Here is a 17,340-nt window from a genome sequence, read left to right as displayed (position 1 = left end):
ACTCAATTAAATCATAATTAACTGATCCTCCAGTATTTTCTTTTACTCAAAGCCAGGAACTTTTCAGCACTCCCTTGTATAAGTAACTGAGATCACAACATTACCCCTGAACAGGATACTGATCTATTGCCAGGTTCAAACCCAGCAAGTTGATTACATTAACCAAGTGCTGGATTAACCATTAAACAAATTAAGCACATGCTTACGGTATCAAGGGAAGTGGAGCACAACAGAAAGGGTAAATGGTTTACAGCACAAAAGAAATCACTTTAAGCTTGCTAAAATAATATTCAAAATGGTTTATATAATTTTGAAGTGTTCATGGTGTCACAGTGAGGATCTGATGAAAAAATTAGCAATTTAAAAAATAGGAGAACATTTTTAAAGTATAAATAGTGCAAAGTGATGCTTTCCGACTTACTGTTAGTTTTGCTTCATTTAAAAACTAAAAATTTATTTTATGGTTTATTCTTTGAATTACATATATGTGGGGGGATACCAAAATCTTTTAAGTGCTTAAGCCCCTATTGGTCTTAATCTGGCCCTGCATCAACCCCAGTAGAACATGATTGGTACTTTATTTTATTGACCCCAAACAGATGAAAGCAAGATTCACCTCAGCAGGATTCTGAATTCAGAATGTAAAGAGCCAGAAGAAATTACCCTAAACATTTTGTCCAACGTGCAAACGATTCTGCGACTTCGTCACCTTCAAAGGTCTTATGCCTACCGATGAAAAAAAAAAAAAAAAAAGAATGAAACGAAGTCAAAAAACATCGTATTCTTCTGATAGTGCAGTAAATTCTTGGTAAATCAAATCTATGACTTTTTTTTTTTTTTGCTTTAATGTTTTCAGGGCAAGGTGTAAATGTTACAATTAGTTATTTATATACTCTGTTCTACAGTTCCAGGTTTCATATAATAGATTATTTCTTCGTACCTGGTACCAATATTTCTAACAGAGTTTCGGTAATTTTTCTATCTCGAGTTTTTTTTTACCTCTTCTGCCTCCCTTAAGCAAAATACCATGAAAAATACGAAATAGTAATCAAATTAATTTAAGCCACATTGTACTATCTTAATGAATGAATGAATAAATAAATTTAATAAACAGAAGGAAAGACATGCTGTAGTTCTTGGAACGCAGTTAACCATGGTTCTGCTCATGACTTAGGCTAAACAACAGCAACAATTCGAATGCAGTAGTTTTTATCAATTATCCTTACTGTTAATGATTTACGAAAAAATTAAACAAAGGATTTTTAAAAAAACGTTAATGGCCTGTTAAATTCGTCAGTCTATAACAAACTTTAGCATCAAAATTCACCTTCTTGATTTCTCCGTTCTTTTCTTCCATCATAAATATCAGTTGTTGCCATTGGTTAATCCTGATCGAGATTCATGATCAAAAGCATTCCAAACGTGCACAACCCCTTTTATTTATTTATTCATTTATAAGTATGCACTATATTGATCAATGAATCCGCTTTATTTAAAACTATCGTAGCAATTTGAGGGAGATTTGGCTGCTATTTCTAGCAGTCCGAACAGTTGCCCAGAATCCCTCTGATTGGTCCGCCCATTTAATCGGTATTTACCATGTGTATGCACACACATACACTCACCTTGTATATAAGTTGTGAACATCGACTATCCTGCCTATCAACTTCATCGTAAGTTTAAAAAAAAAAATTATATTTTACGTAACATTTTGTTGCTCACAATTCCTATTAATAATAAGTAATAAATTTCTGTTGCTTTAATTCTATAGGACTATACTTTGAATTCGCTGCAATATTTTCCCGCTGTTTTGAATGTCATTCATAATGAAGTGTCTGAAGTATTAAAAGGAATAACACAAGATATACCGACAGCGTTGCTTACAAGTTACGCCGGTAACACGTGTGTTTTAAATATGTAGATATATTAACTATGCTATGAATGACTTGTAAAAATTGCAATTATATAAATACAACACAACAGTAGAAGAACTGTTTTTTTTTTTTCCTTTCCCTTTTTTTTTTTGCAACAGTTGTTTACGATAAGTTTCGCGTTACTGCTTTATCAAAACATTTCACTTTTAATTACTGACAACCAAAGCATCCTACTGTTGTTATGCTTAACTGAATTAAATATCCATCTCCTTTCGTATTATCTACATACATCACACACACAGACAATACACTCTTCTCAGAAGTAAAGACATCCTTTGTTATTGTTCGTCTGTGCAGACACAATCCGGTTTCTATTTAGTTTTGAGATTATATATATAATATATATATTTATATATAATGTTCATGAATTTGTGTTGCAAGATGTTAAAGTCTGATCATAGAGTGACCAATGGTTTCGTATCCACGAAAGCTGCAGCTTTGTGGACAGCTCATCAGACTAATTAAAAGTGCAATATTTTGAAAAAGCAGTAACGCGAAAGGTATAGAGTCTGATGAGCTGTCCACAAAGCTGCGGCCTTCGTGGATGCGAAACCATTGGTTACTCTACGACCAGGCTTTAACTTTATTGCTTTTCAATGCTCTATAGTTATGAGCAGGCCTGGTCACTTTAATCACAGAAAGTCAAATAATCACTGCTGACAGAATTGTAAGCATTTTGCTTTCGCATGATATTATTACAATAATGAATGAATGATCGCTGATTCAACGTAAAACATTATCGTTGCAAAAACGGTAGTATCTGTCTTGATAGCCAATGTTTCGTTGATGCTGCATTGAAGAGGCCAGGGAATAGAAGAAAGAAGACATACACCCAACACCAGAGCTGAAGACACCTCCGAAAGGAGGGGCCCCGCCACGTCAAAACGGTAGAGGAGTAGGGGCCGAAACCGGACGTGGTTCCTCCTGATGATGTCTTGAGCTAACTGGATCCTATAAAGGAGCTGTTGTGGTAGCAGACCACGAAACATGGTTGAAATTCCTCAGGGAACGAATTTCAAGAAAGTATTAAGCGGGCCGCATACGTCCCAGCCCTGCATAAAAATGTGCTTCTTATTCGGATATACATTGACAAAACTTCGCAAATTGTTACTGAGTTTCACGTAATCAGTCGTGAGAATTCAGAATAATACAATAATGTATAATAATTGAGTAACAGTTTGTGAAGTTTTTTTCAGTTACTATAAAGTATTTTACTCTGCCTTTGATATTCGAGTGTTACTTTTTTGCACCTGTTTACTCAAATGTATTAACTTTTAAAAATGCAAAAATTAAAAAGAAAAACCTGAGCGTTAACTGAAAAAGGGATTCACAAGTGTAGCTTCAAATGTTATTAATAGTTTCACCGTTAGTGACTTCGAAATTTCACTGGTAGTTATGCGAAACTCCGAAGGTACTGTATATTGTATATCAGTTGCTTCTAAACTTCAAAACGAAGCCTGTTTTAGTTCCTTAAAATAGTAACAGCTGTTCTATTATTTTATCAAAGTGATAGGAATCATTAGGCTAAATAACATGAAATACATCGTAGTTTAATTCATTTCAAGAATATATTTTTGAAAATATATGGACGGACACATTCAAGTTCATGTAAACACGGGAGTGGAACTCGTTTGGTTTATTGTTTAATATTTTATTATAGCACGTTTTTATTAAATAGGTAATTTCATTGAAATAATTTGGTTACTTTACTAAATATTTCGAAGATCAAACGAAGCCGAAAGCATTAATAAATAAGAAAAACAACATACAATAAGCTAATGTAAAACTTTTGTGTGAAATCAAGTACCTTGATTTCCTAATATGCTGCAAATCCCTTATTTTGGTTTGGAAAAAGAGGAGTGGGGCGAAGGGGAGCGCCCCACTCTTCCCGAATTCATAGGAAATCTTGTTTTCGTTGAATGAATTCCTGTGACATCCTAATATGCTACAAAACTTTTTTGGGGGGGGTCTGAAAAACGGCATGGGGTGAGGTGGAAGCCTCGGAAATTTCACCCACCCCACCCCATTGATTTTTTCAGGGTTAGGGAAATCCACCCCAGATTCATTGGAAATTTTTTTCCTTAGTGAAAATCGTGCAGGTGAAAAGATCAATGGAGTGGGGGTGGGTGAAATTTCCGAGGCTTCCACCTCGCTCCACTCCGTTTTTCGGACCCCAAAAAGGGTTTTGTAGCATATTAGGATGTCATAGGAATTCATTCAACGAAAAAAGAAAAATTTCCAATGATTCCTGGAGGGGGTCTCCCCCTTCCGAACCAAAATAAGGGATTTGCAGCATATTAGGAGGTCAGGGTACTTGATTCCACACAAATAATGCGAGTTTTTTTTTTTTTTTTCTTAGTGCGGGTGTTACTCTGAAAATTTACCAAACTTTTCTTTTGTTGCTGTTGTTCCAACTGTAACCATCGCGCTTTTCATATAAAAAATAATGTATCTAAGATCGCAGTATCCAGTGCTTTTTCCATTTTTTTGGAGACATTGGTTCTCAAGGCACATCACATAAAACTATAAATAATAGCATGTTAATATTGGGTTGCAAAACCCTTTTATATAGAAGTCAAAGGCTGCCCTTGGGACTCTATAATGAAGAAATTCGAAGGGTTGCTTTGGTCTATTGATTGAACACCTGTCTACAGGAAATGTGGGTTTGAGTCCCACAGGCAGCTTTTAACTTATCTATTCAAAAGGATTCTTCAACCCAATATTTACATGCTATTCTTTGTAGCTTTATGTGATGTGCCTTGAGAGCCAATAATCTAAGAAAGAATTTTCACCTTCTCTCAAATATTGATTAAATTCTTAGGACATCAATATATATATATATATATATATATATTTGTTTCAGTCAGCTGACTGCAGCCATGCTGGAGCACTGCCTTTAGTTGAACAAATCAATCCCAGGACTTATTCTTTGTAAGCCTAGTACTGCTAAGTTATGGGGATGTAAAAACACCAACACTGGTTGTCAAGCGATGGTTGGGGAAGCATATATATGTATATATATATGAGAGGTATTGGTGTCTAGAAGATCCAAAGAGTGTCTGGTAACACTAAGTAAGTGCTGTGGACAGACTGTAGTTAAAATTTTTGGTTTGATAATGATACGAGTGAGGAGTTTAATGTGGGTCTTCTATTAGCATGCATATATATATATATATATTATGCAGAATGAGATAACAAAGCCAAGGCTGTGAGGAGCTTTCAGGACATTTATAATGAAATAGTCTTACAGCTGTTTCTGGAATATTATGGATATTCCTTCATCAGAGACAGTGTGAGAAAATATCTGAGTTTGAATTATTATGGAAAAGGAGGAGATAGGGAATATAGAGGGGAAATAAGAGAATGAAAGTAGAAATAAGATATATAAAGATATTGTAGTTGGAGTTCCATTATCCGAGGAAAATGGTGTATAGAAGTGGTAAAAAAAGTTTCCTGTACATTGGTATGTAAGATCCAAAAGCAGTTCATGTTTAGTCATTTAAAGTATGGAGGTGTGGAATCAGTGATGAAGGAAGATACAAGAAAGTTTATTGATTACTACAAATGTTTCAGCCCCTCTAGCATGGGTCAGATACTAAACATCTACATCCACATCTACTAATGGTTATATCTCATACTTTTTGCGCTGTATTGTGTATTTGTTTCTTTTTGCATCTGATGTTTGTTATTGATCTTCTAGGATAATGAAGCTGTATTCACTACACTCTTGGAGTAGTTGGTGTTAGGAAGGGCATCCAGCTGTAGAAACTCTGCCAAATCAGACTGGAGCCTGGTATAGCCATCTGGTTCACCAGTCCTCAGTCAAATCGTCCAACCCATTCTAGCATGGAAAGCGGACATTAAACGATGATGATGATCTCTTAATTTGCTGCTTTTATATACAAATACCAAGAAGAAATCTTGTAGAACAGATGTTATTTTAATAAAATACAGCTTGTAATCACCTGAGGAAACACATCTGCATCGAATACTCTTAAACATGATATCATGTGAGGGATCAATGCTAGATGGGTCAAAACAATTGTAGTGATCAATAAACTTTCTTGTATCTTCCATCTTCTGTCTCCCTCATTAATCAAATATACACACACACACACACACACATATATATATATATAAACTTTGGAAGCATTGATAAGTAAAGCTGTAAGTAACAACAGACAAAGATTGGATCATCATCATCATCGTTTAACGTCCGCTTTCCATGCTAGCATGGGTTGGACGACTTGACTGAGGACTGGTGAAACCGGATGGCAACACCAGGCTCCAATCTAAATTTAGCAGAGTTTCTACAGCTGGATGCCCTTCCTAATGCCAACCACTCAGAGTGTAGTAAAAATCCAATCATTGTCTGCTGTTTTTACAGCTTTAAATATAAACATATATTTATGTTTTGGTTGCAGTGACTTTGAAGTAATTGCTTGCTTGCCTTCAGATAACCTGATGAAGACAAGCTAACTGAAACTTTGAAGTCACTGTCGACCTTTTTCTTGTTAAAGTTCATGTGTATTCTTGTAAAAAATCATACACACATATATGTATATATACACGCACACATATATTTATGTATATTCTTTGCATCTCAAATGGAAGAAAATATATAATTTCCATTGTACCGTATGTAACTGGTACTTCTTGTATATCTACTTAGTGCTTCATGTCCTAAAATCAGAATCTTGACTTATTTTCAAAATTTCCAAAGCCTTCAATTAATAATAGCCTTTGTTGCATAACAAAACATGTAATAACATGAAACTCTTCGTAGCAACACAATAAATACCAGCTGCGTATATTTATAGTAAACTGTAACAGACTAATTTAATCAACAATACCTTTTAACCCCTCCCTCACCATCATACAAAATTAACCTTATGTCTTATTAAAAGAAGGTATTGTCTGTTTTAGTTGATGAAAAGGAAAATAATGAGTCAATGGAGGGTATTATATACCAGTGGCCTAAGATGGTGCCAAAGAAGGTATTTACACAAGACCATTGCTCGACGAAGTTCTGAAAGTACTCAGCCCTGCATGAGTGCAATTAGAATCCAGATGTTATCAGAAAATCTTCACCAGCAAATATTTCCTGAAAGGACACCAGTTGATCAGGAAAAAGTTAATCTCTCTCTTGAACACCTCAGAAGACACAACCTACTGCATGGTACGCCAACTGTAATACCAGATGTTAGCTTCAAGCTTCCAAAATTACAAGGAAGTGATATTGATGAACACTTCCGTAACATTGCTCAGAGACAAATATCGGATTATGTTGAATTCCTTAATCGACTAAAAAATACTACTTTACCTCCACAACCAAATGAGTGGTGCTTTCATAAAGGTTGGACAAGATATGACGCAACCGGTACAGCTACAAGTATTGATTATCCTGACGAAGAAGCTTTAGTATTTGATATTGAGTGTTTGATGAATGATGGCGGCTTCCCAACTCTTGCAACAGCAGCAGGCACCAAATATTGGTTTGTATAGATTTTTTTTTTTTTACTTAATTTTTATTTATACTAATGTTCTTTCTTCTAAATTGTTGTTGTTGGCACTCCGTCGCTTACGACGTCGAGGGTTCCAGTTGATCCAATCAACGGAACAGCCTGCTCGTGAAATTAACGTGCAAGTGGCTGAGCACTCCACAGACATGTGTACCCTTAACGTAGTTCTCGGAGATATTCAGCGTGACACAGAGCGACAAGGCTCACCCTTTGAATTACAGGCACAACAGAAAGAGGAAGTAAGAGTGAGAGAAAGTTGTGGTGGAAGAGTACAGCAGGGTTCGCCACCATCCCCTGCCGGAGCCTCGTGGAGCTTTAGGTGTTTTCGCTCAATAAACACTCACAACGCCCAGTCTGGGAATCGAAACAGCGATCCTATGACCGCGAGTCTGCTACCCTAACCACTGGGCCATTGTGCCTCCACTTTTTCTAAATTAACAATGAAGAAACCTATAACAAACCCACTGGTATGTTTGTCAGACTATGTGTGGTTCCAAGACACAATACAGATAGGTATATGCATGCTCAAATGGTTATAAACTCTGCTTGCAGTCTAGTAGTTCAGTATTCAATCTCATTTTGCAGCACCATGGGGAAATGTTTTCTGTCCTAGTTTCAGATCAATCCAAGCTTTCTGAATGAAATTAGGTAAACAGAAACTGCTAAAGGCCACCGGCTGGTCTGCACTTATTTTTGGGTTGAGGAACTTAATCCATTTCCTAGTTTAGCACCTCCATTCACTCTTAAAACTGACCTCCTTATACTAAGCATACCAAGAATTTTATCAATCTACATATAAAGATTTAATTTGTAACAGAGTATGATCAAGAACTGTGTCCTCATTACATTTGGCATCTTTGACAAATGTTTTCTATTATAGCCACAAGTCAACCAAAGCCCTGTGAGTGTATTTGGGTGATGGAAACTGAAAGAAGCCTGTCATATGTATACATACATACATACATAATCATCATCATTACCATTTAATGTCTGTTTTTCCATAATAGGCAGTTTGACAAGATCCAGTGAGTTACTAGGCAATGCCAAGCTCCAGTGTCAGCTTTGGCATGGTTTCTATGGCTGGATGTTCTTCCTAATACCAACCTCTTTACAGTATTCCACTCACATTAGTGAGGTTGCCAAGTGACTTGCAAGATAGAGAGGAAAAGGAAAGGAAAATACCCATACTACTAAGTGTGAGTGAGTGGGGGGGGGAGTATTTGAGATGGGGTGTATGGGTATGTTTGTGTCTCATTATCTTGACATAGCATGATTGTTGTGAATGAATGTCATTCATTTACACTATTCTGCAAAAACTTGTTTTTTTCCTGTCTAGCTACAGGGGAAATATTACCTTGCTTGGAAATGGGTAAGGGTTAATGACAGGAAGGGCACCCAGCTGTAGAAAATATGCCTCAATAAACTCACTCTGTCTGACCCATGCAAGCACAGAAAAGTGGATATTAAAATGATGAGTCAAAAGTTTTTTTGGGGTTTTTTTGCCACCATTGGACCATGAAGCACTCCTCACAAACACAGGTTCATGATATGGTTGTGATATGTAAAGTTTTGAGTAGGAACCAGAAAGCGAAGTATGAACACACAATGCATCTGTGCACACTGAATTTGTAAAATGGAAGAGAAGAGTAAAAATGCAATGTGCATGTCAAAATAAATGGAAGAGAAGAATAAAACAAGTTATATGACGGTCTGCTTGTCACATCTGACACCACTATCATGTGGCTTTGCTGCAATTTTCGTGTTTGCTTTGTTTGTTCACAATGCTGTATAGAATTTAAGTTTATCATCATCATCATCATCGTTTCGCTTTCCATGCTAGCATGGGTTGGACGATTTGACTGAGGACTGGCGAACCAGATGGCTACACCAGGCTCCAATCCAATCTGGCAATGTTTCTACAGCTGGATGCCCTTCCTAACGCCAACCACTCCGAGAGTGTAGTGGGTGCTTTTACATGCCACCGGCATGAAGGCCAGTCAGGTGGTACTGGCAACAGCCATGCTCAAAATGGTGTTTTTTACATGCCACCTGCACAGGAACCAGTGGCAACGATCTCGCTCGAATGTCTTTACACGTGCCACCGGCACAAGTGCCAGGTAGGCGACACTGGGCACAGGTGCCATCAACGTGAATTAGTTATGAGAAAATTGACTTTCCTTCTTCAAATATGATATTTTGTTTTGATGGGAAAAATTAATGAAGCCTTTTTTGTGGGTGTGGGTCATAGAAAAAAAACTGTATTGGACCAATATTTCTGCAATGGCTCTGTGTCAGCTAAAGCCTTGTGAGTGGATTTGGTTGACGGAAACTGAAAGAAACTCATTGTACGTGTATGTTATTGTCTCCTTTAGATACATTGCATGATAGTTGTGAATGTCACCATCAGGCCAGCAGTGTGCTTTTGTTTCCAATCTTCTGTGAAAGCATGTTTGGTCAGGGGAAACATTAGCTTATTTGGAAACAGGTGAGGGCTGACGACAGGAAGAGCATCTGTCTATAGAAAATCTGCTTGAACAAATTCCATTGGACCCATGTGAGCTTGCAAAAGTTTATTAAAATGATGATGATAATAATCATGTCCCTAACATCATGATAGCTGGTTTCATCAATGATTATTAGGTGGTAATTAGGTAGAAGAATTATTTCTACCTTTTGGGGTTTTTTGGTTTTGATTATTCATTTATATTTTTGTTGTTATTGGCTGATAGAGCTGTTCTAAGTTTAATATACTGGAAAAAAAATGTGGAATGCACTGTGAATTTAATAGTAATCTAAAGTGAAATCGTAATTGAACCATACTCGATGACTGGCACCTGCGCCAGTGGAGCACTAACAGCACTGTCCAAGCGTGTCCATTGCCAGAGCAGCTGTCTGGCTTCCGAGCTAGTGGCCCATAAATAGCACCATTTGAGTGTGATCATTACCAGAGTTGCCTTCTAGCACTTCTGCTGGTGGCACGTTAGAAAATCATTCGAGCGAGGTTGTTGCCAGTGCCGCTGGACTGGCTCGAATGCAGGTGGCACGAAAAAAACACCTTTTTGAGCGTAGCCGTTGCCAGTACCGTGTGACTGGCCCTCGTACCGGTGCACATAAAAGCACCCACTACACTCTCGGAGTGGTTGGTGTTAGGAAGGGCATCCAGCTGTAGAAACTCTGCCAGATCAGATTGGAGCCTGGTGCAGCCTTTTGGCTTGCTAGTCCTCAGTCAAATCGTCCAACCCATGCTATCATGGAAAGCGGACATTAAACGATGATGATGATGATAGACATTGAAATGAAGGCTACCAAGCTAGGTTGAGTTGAGTTGATGAATGTCTATGTTGAATAAGACTAGATCCAGTACTAAGCACTGAGTATTCTACTAGCTCATTGTTAATTTATAAAATGTATTTGGAACTTGTCAGCTGCACTATTATATTTAGTGGAACTGCTTCATAGGGACCAACGGTGAAGCTGATTGGCCAGTTTAGAGTTGTACAACATCTCTTATGGAATTGGGAAATAACATAGATTAGTAATGATTTTAAGTTTAGTATAATTTTAAAAGGAAGTTGATTGCATTGACCCCAGTACTCAACTGGTACTTATTTTATCAATCCCGAAAGGATGAATGGCAAAGTGGACCCTGGCAGAATTTGAACATGGAGCATAAAGATGAGCAAAATGCCCTGAACATTCTATCTGGTGTGCTAATGATTCTGTCAATTCATGGCCTTAATAGTAATCCTTTCTACTAGAGGCACAAAGACTGATTACATTGACCCCAGTGTTTGACTGGTACTTGTTCTATCAACCTAGAAAGAATGGAAAGCAAATTAGAAAGCAAAGTGGTGCAATCATCACTATGGACTTGGTTGAAAGTGGATCCATCTCACATGCAACAGCCGCTGTTCAGCATAAATATAATAATAATAACGATAATACCTCTACTGTTTCAATATTGTCCAGTTATATGTAGTCACTATAAAGTAAAGGTTACACCTCTGAGATGACACTATAATCTACTGTTAATTACTGGCTGCAGCTGTTTTACTTTATTTATGTCACTAAAGCCATTAGAAAGGATTCAGATGTCACAAACGTTGTGTCATAAATTTCACTTCCTTGTTACATTTGTTAATTTTATTTTGCTAAATTTCTTCGGTCTTTCTCACCATTCATATCATATTGTACACAATGATGGATGAGGACAGCTGTGTAAAGAAGTGCTGATCTCTAACTGTGAAAGGAAGCCGTGTGAGAGGAAGACCCAGGAAGACATAAGATGAGGTGGAGAAGCATGATCTTTGAATGCTGAGCCTCAACGAGGCAATGGCAAGTGATCGAGACCTTTGGTGTTATGCTGAGCTTGAGAAGACCTGTCAAGCCAAGTGAAATTGTAGTCCTAGCTGATTCCTGGTCACATAACTAGCACCTGTGCCGGTGGCATGTAAAAGGCACCCTTTGAACGTTGGGCCTCATGGAGGTGATGACAAGTGATTGAGACTGTTGGCAATACACCATGGTTGAGAAGACTCATTAAGCCAGCTAATGCCAGTGTCATGTAACTGGCATGTAAAAAGCACCCATTACACTTTTGGAGTGGTTGGCATTAGGAAGGGCATCCAGCTATACTAAATGACAATGATGATGAGATTCATAATTCTTTCTTTCACAAACTAATTCACTTTCAAATTCTTGAGTAGTCCATTTACTTCCATGTAAAATGGTTGTGTGGTTTAAGAAATTTGCTTCCTGACCAATGGTTTCAGGTTCAATCCTGCTGCAGAGCACTTTGGGCAAGTGTGTTCTACAGTAACTCCAGGTTGACCAAAACCTTGTGGGTAGATTTGATAGATGGAAACTGAAAGAATCCCATCATATAAATAATAGCTGTTAATTCCCTGCCAAATATTCTTATAGCTCTAGTTTGGTCTTGGGATAAAAACAGATTTTTTTATGTAGGTGTGGCTGTGTGGTAAGACGTTTGCTTCCCAACCACATGGTTCTGAGTTCAGTCCCACTGCTTGGCACTTTGGGCAGTTGTCTTCAACTGTAGCTTTGGGCCGACCTTGTGAGTGGATTTAGTGGATGGAAGCTGAGGAAAGCCAGTCATATATTTATATGTCTGTGTGTGTGTGTGTCACCACTGCTTAACAGCCTGTGTTGGTTCATTTACATCCCCATAACTTAGCAGGTCAGCAGAATATGCCAATAAATTAAGTACCAGGTTTAAAAAATAAATAAACACAGGGTGTCGATTTGTTTGACTAAAAATTCTTCAAGGCAGTGCCCCACCATAGCTGCAGTTTAGTGACTGAAACAAGTAAAAGATAGAAGATAAATGCTACAATGTGAAAATTCTTCATTAGTAGAGACAATCATTTCAATTTACTTCAAAGTGATAACCATTCCTGCAACTGTTTTAGCGAAATTGTGATGGCACCTGTGCCCAGCGTCACCTTTCTGGCACTTGTGCCCGCGGCATGTGTAAGGACTTTCGAGCGAGATCGTTGCCAGTGCCCCTGGACTGGCTCTTGTGCGGGTGGCACATAAAATACACCATTTTGAGCGTGGCCGTTGTCAGTACTGCCTGACTGGCCTTTGTGCCGGTGGCACGTAAAAAGCACCCACTACACTCTCGGAGTGGTTGGTGTTAGGAAGGGCATCCAGCTGTAGAAACTGCCAAATCAGATTGGAGCCTGGTGTAGCCATCTGGTTCACCAGTCTTCAGTCAAATCGTCCAACCCATGCTAGCATGGAAAGCAGACGTTAAACGAGGATGATAATGATGATGATGAAACCTTGAAAAGAGATGACATGATAGGGGACTAGATGTTGGATTTCTGTATTCTGAGTTTGAATCCTGCTAAGGTCAGTTTAGAACTTCATTCTTTGGTGAGATCAATAAAATAGATGCCAGTAAAATAGATCTTGATTCAATTGTTTACACATCTTTCCTGATCATCTACAAGTCAATATGATATCTTCAAAACACGCACTCATTACTTGATATATTTTTACAGGTATTCTTGGTGCAGTGGTTATTTAATTGAAGATAAATTTAAATGGAGTCCCCAACCACAGATGGAAGACTTAATTCCTTTGGAGTCAAAAAGTTCACAGAAAAGTATGAAACAAAATATGCTGAAGAAAAGAATTATAGTTGGTCACAATGTTGGCTTTGACCGTTCTTTTGTCAAAGAGCAATATTATATCAAGGTAAAAGAGAAAAAGAATCTTGAGTTTCAACATTTATTTTTGTTCACTTTTATTTTTCAGTAGATATAATTTTGCATATTGTTTTGGCACAAGTATGGCCATGTAGTTAAGAACTTTGTTCCATAGCTATATGGGACACTATGCTGCAACATGGGTGATTTTGTGGCTGTGTGGTAAGAAACTTGCTTTCCAACCACATGGTTCTGGGTTCTGTTGCACTGCTTGGCACCTTGAGCATGTGTCTTCTACTATAGCCTCGGGCCGACCAAAGCCTTGTGAGTAGATTTGATAGGCAGAAACTGAAAAAAGCCTATCATATATATATAAATGTGTGTGTGTTTGTTCCCCCATCATTGCTTGACAACCAATGTTGGGGTGTTTCTATACTGTAACTTAGCAGTTCAGCAAAGCAGATGGATAGAGTAAGTACTAAGCTTAAAAAAGAATAAATCCTGGGGTCAATTTCTTCAACTAAAAAACCCTTTAAGGTGTTGCTCCAGCATGGCTGCAGTCAAATGACTGAAACAAGTAAAAGAATAGCTTCACACTGATATACATTTTGCGAGTGAAGTTTGACAGATAATAAACAGAAACTGTGTGGACGCCTAACAGCTAGAGAGTATTTGTAGGGTGAGAGACTTATAGATTTGATGAATCACCCTAGTTAACACTACTAATTGTTCTTGGATGCCTTTAATGGAGTCTATCCTGTTGCAAGCTTTGGACCGGTTCTCCAATCTAAAGGTAACAAATGGGTCTTGGGTTCTTTCTTTCTGTCTTTTAGTAGGCTGTGTGGTTGGGAAGCAACCACACAGCCATGCCTGCACCTTCATGGTCTTGGGGTCAGTCCAACTGCTGCATGGCATCTTTGGCAAGTGTCTTCTACCACAGCCCCTAGCTGACCATGTGAATAGATTTGGTAGATAGAAATTGAAGAAGCCCATCGTCTCTGCTTGGCTAGAGATGGTGACACTAGACTCTTGTTCAAAATATATACTTTGCAAAGTGATACACAGTCACTGATCTCATAAATAGAAAAATTATTATTTCTAAATCTCTGAATGAGGGACATTCAGTAACAGTATTCTAGAGTAAAGACTATTTGCCAACATAATGTAGCAGTCCTGATTAGGACAAATGTTACTGTTATTTAACCTCAAGAAACATCGTCTCCAGCTGGTTATCGACACACTATCTGCATCCTTATATTTCCGAACAAGGGAACTTAGTGTCTCCACTCAGCTCAAAGCAATATCTGTGTACCAATGGTTTCTGGGTTATTTCCCAGATATTGTTTTGAGCTGAGTGGGGACACTAAGCTCCCTTGTTCGAAAATATAAGGACACAGATAATGCATCGGGAGCTAGCTGGGGATGATGTTTCCTGGGGCTAAATAACAGTAACATTTGTCCTAATCAGGACTGCCACATTATGTTGGCAAATAATCTTTACTCTAGAATACTGTTACTGAATGTTTCTCATTCAGAGATTTAGAAATAGTCATTTTTCTATTTACGAGTTCAGTGACTGTGTATCATTTTGTAAAGTAATATCTTGAACAAGAGTCTAGTGTTGCCATCTCTACCCAAGCAGTTATTGTGCTGATGAAGGGAAATAACCCAGAAACTATTGGTATACAGATATTGCTTTGTATTTGTCTCCAGTGTTGGTTTGTTTACATTCCTGTAACTTAGCAGCTTGGCAAAAAAGACCAACAGAATAAGTACTTTAACATGTAGGTTACTGTATCAAATGTAATGTTTATTTATTCACATTGTTTTGAATTAATCATGCACTATCTCATAACTTTGAGATTTCAACGATATGATTACTTATTTTGTAGACTGATATTGTAAGGCAAATGTGAGAAGTTGAATCTGGTCAGTTTTAACAGGAAACAAGTAGAACATTTGGGCCAGATATAACCGGTTTAAATGTTAACGGTTTAAATAAGAACTGGGGTTGATTTGTTCAATTAAAGTCATTCAAGGTAGTGCCCCAGCATGGCTGCAGTCCAGTGACTAAAAAAAGTAAAAGAATATAATTCTGTAGTTGTACCTTTTTTTGTATCTAATATACTAACTGACTGTTTTTCTAAAATTATACTGCACACTATGGGAGTTTATTGTTTCTTTTCTGTTTTTATTTTTGTTGCTATATTAGTAATTATAATTTAGTTGAACATTCTGTGGTTCTATCCTTTAAGGTTATAAAAATGGTTTGTGGGATAAATTATTAATATGGGATGAACTTTGGCAAATTGTTTTAGAAGCCTCTGGTGTTTGTAAAATGGTAAAAAAAAAAAAAAGGCTATTGTGTTGCATTAGCATATATTTTCATTAGCAAAAATTGTTTTCGTTTTTTTTTTTTGTTACAATTTTGAAAATGTTCTTTTTATTATTATTGTATAATGTGAATTATGTACATGGACATGATATTAGTGAATTTTCTTATTGACAGGACACAAAACTTCGTTTCTTGGATACCATGTCACTTCACATTGCTTCAGTAGGATTTACTGCTTTCCAAAGATCTCTGTATCAAGCTTCTAAGAAAGCGACATCTCCAAGTAAAGTCCGAGAACATTTAGAAAGCAAAAAATATAGAAATGAAGAAATTGTGAGTTAATATTTTGAACTATATATATATATATAAATATATACCACATTGTTCAGCATACAAGTTAATGCAGTATATAGTGTAAACATGGAGTGGAGATATTCAAACATCATCACTATCTTTCCTAATCCTGCTGCATTTCACATTGAATTTTTGGTCCACAAAAATCATTCTGTATAAGTCAATTTACCTTTTTTTTGGCTATAAATTTAGGTCCCAAAAATTTCATTTGTATACCAGGAAATATGGTAAATACTTTTAAGTGTTCAAATAGGCCCTTTGCAGTAATTGACAAATTCTGTTATCTCTGTGATCTAATCTGCTGTGGAAGAGGATACCCTGAAACCATAGTAGCTTTGTGAGTGGATCTGGCAAGAGAAATCTGCATTTGTGTGTGTATACGTGTGTGCATGTGTATGTGTTTGTACCTTCTTGTTTTGACAAAGTGTAATAATTGTAAATTGGTGTCATGCATTTCCAATATTCTGTGAGGACATGTATGGCTGTAGGAAATATTACCTTGGAAAATAGGTGAAGGTTGGTAACAGGAAAGGCATCTGGCCATAGACAATTTGCCTCAATAAACTCTCCCCAACCCATGCAAGCATTGAAGTGGGGATGTTAAAATGATGATGATGGTGTGTGTGTGTGTGTATGCATTTGTGCCTTCTTGTCTTGACAATATGTAACAATTGTAAAGCTGTGTCACTATCATACAAGCTCTGTTCTTTGTTTCCAATCTTCTGTAAAAACATATCTAATCATATTACCTTTCTTAGAAACAAACGAGAGTGGGCAACAGGAAGGGCATCTAGCTGTAGAAAAATCTGCCTCAATGAATTCCATTTGACTCATGCACGCATGGAAATGTGGATGTTAAAATGGTGAAGATGATGAAGTTTTTTTTTTTTCTTTTTTTTTTTTCATAGAATGTAAATTGGATGGATGTTGGAACAATGAACAACCTGAATGATGTTTATCAGTTCCATTGCAATGGAGAACCTTTAGAAAAATCAAAGCGAGATGTCTTTATCAATGGAACT

At 37.3% G+C, this 17,340-nt stretch overlaps 1 protein-coding gene and 1 long non-coding RNA gene across 2 annotated transcripts in view; one reads left to right on the top strand and one right to left on the bottom strand.

The window, feature by feature from the left end:
- Window positions 1-452: 452 nt before the first annotated feature.
- Window positions 453-1,568, bottom strand: LOC128247269 (uncharacterized). The gene is made up of 2 exons (XR_008263623.1): window positions 1,328-1,568; window positions 453-726 (listed from the first exon to the last, which is right to left on the bottom strand). It is a non-coding gene; the product is annotated as an uncharacterized LOC128247269 (long non-coding RNA).
- Window positions 1,569-1,574: 6 nt separating this feature from the next.
- LOC106877835 (DNA polymerase subunit gamma-1-like) overlaps window positions 1,575-17,340 on the top strand; it is a 43,046-nt gene continuing 27,280 nt past the window's right edge. Inside the window, 5 exon segments of the mRNA XM_052966087.1 lie at window positions 1,575-1,673; window positions 6,861-7,429; window positions 13,483-13,678; window positions 16,139-16,297; window positions 17,227-17,339. Of these exon segments, the coding sequence (XP_052822047.1) occupies window positions 6,864-7,429; window positions 13,483-13,678; window positions 16,139-16,297; window positions 17,227-17,339 (1,034 nt within the window). The 5' untranslated portion in view covers window positions 1,575-1,673; window positions 6,861-6,863.

Source organism: Octopus bimaculoides, chromosome 3 (assembly GCF_001194135.2).
Source record: "Octopus bimaculoides isolate UCB-OBI-ISO-001 chromosome 3, ASM119413v2, whole genome shotgun sequence".
NCBI lineage: Eukaryota > Metazoa > Mollusca > Cephalopoda > Octopoda > Octopodidae > Octopus > Octopus bimaculoides.
Note: the sequence above shows the minus strand (reverse complement) of the source record. Positions and strands in the feature narration are given on the sequence as shown.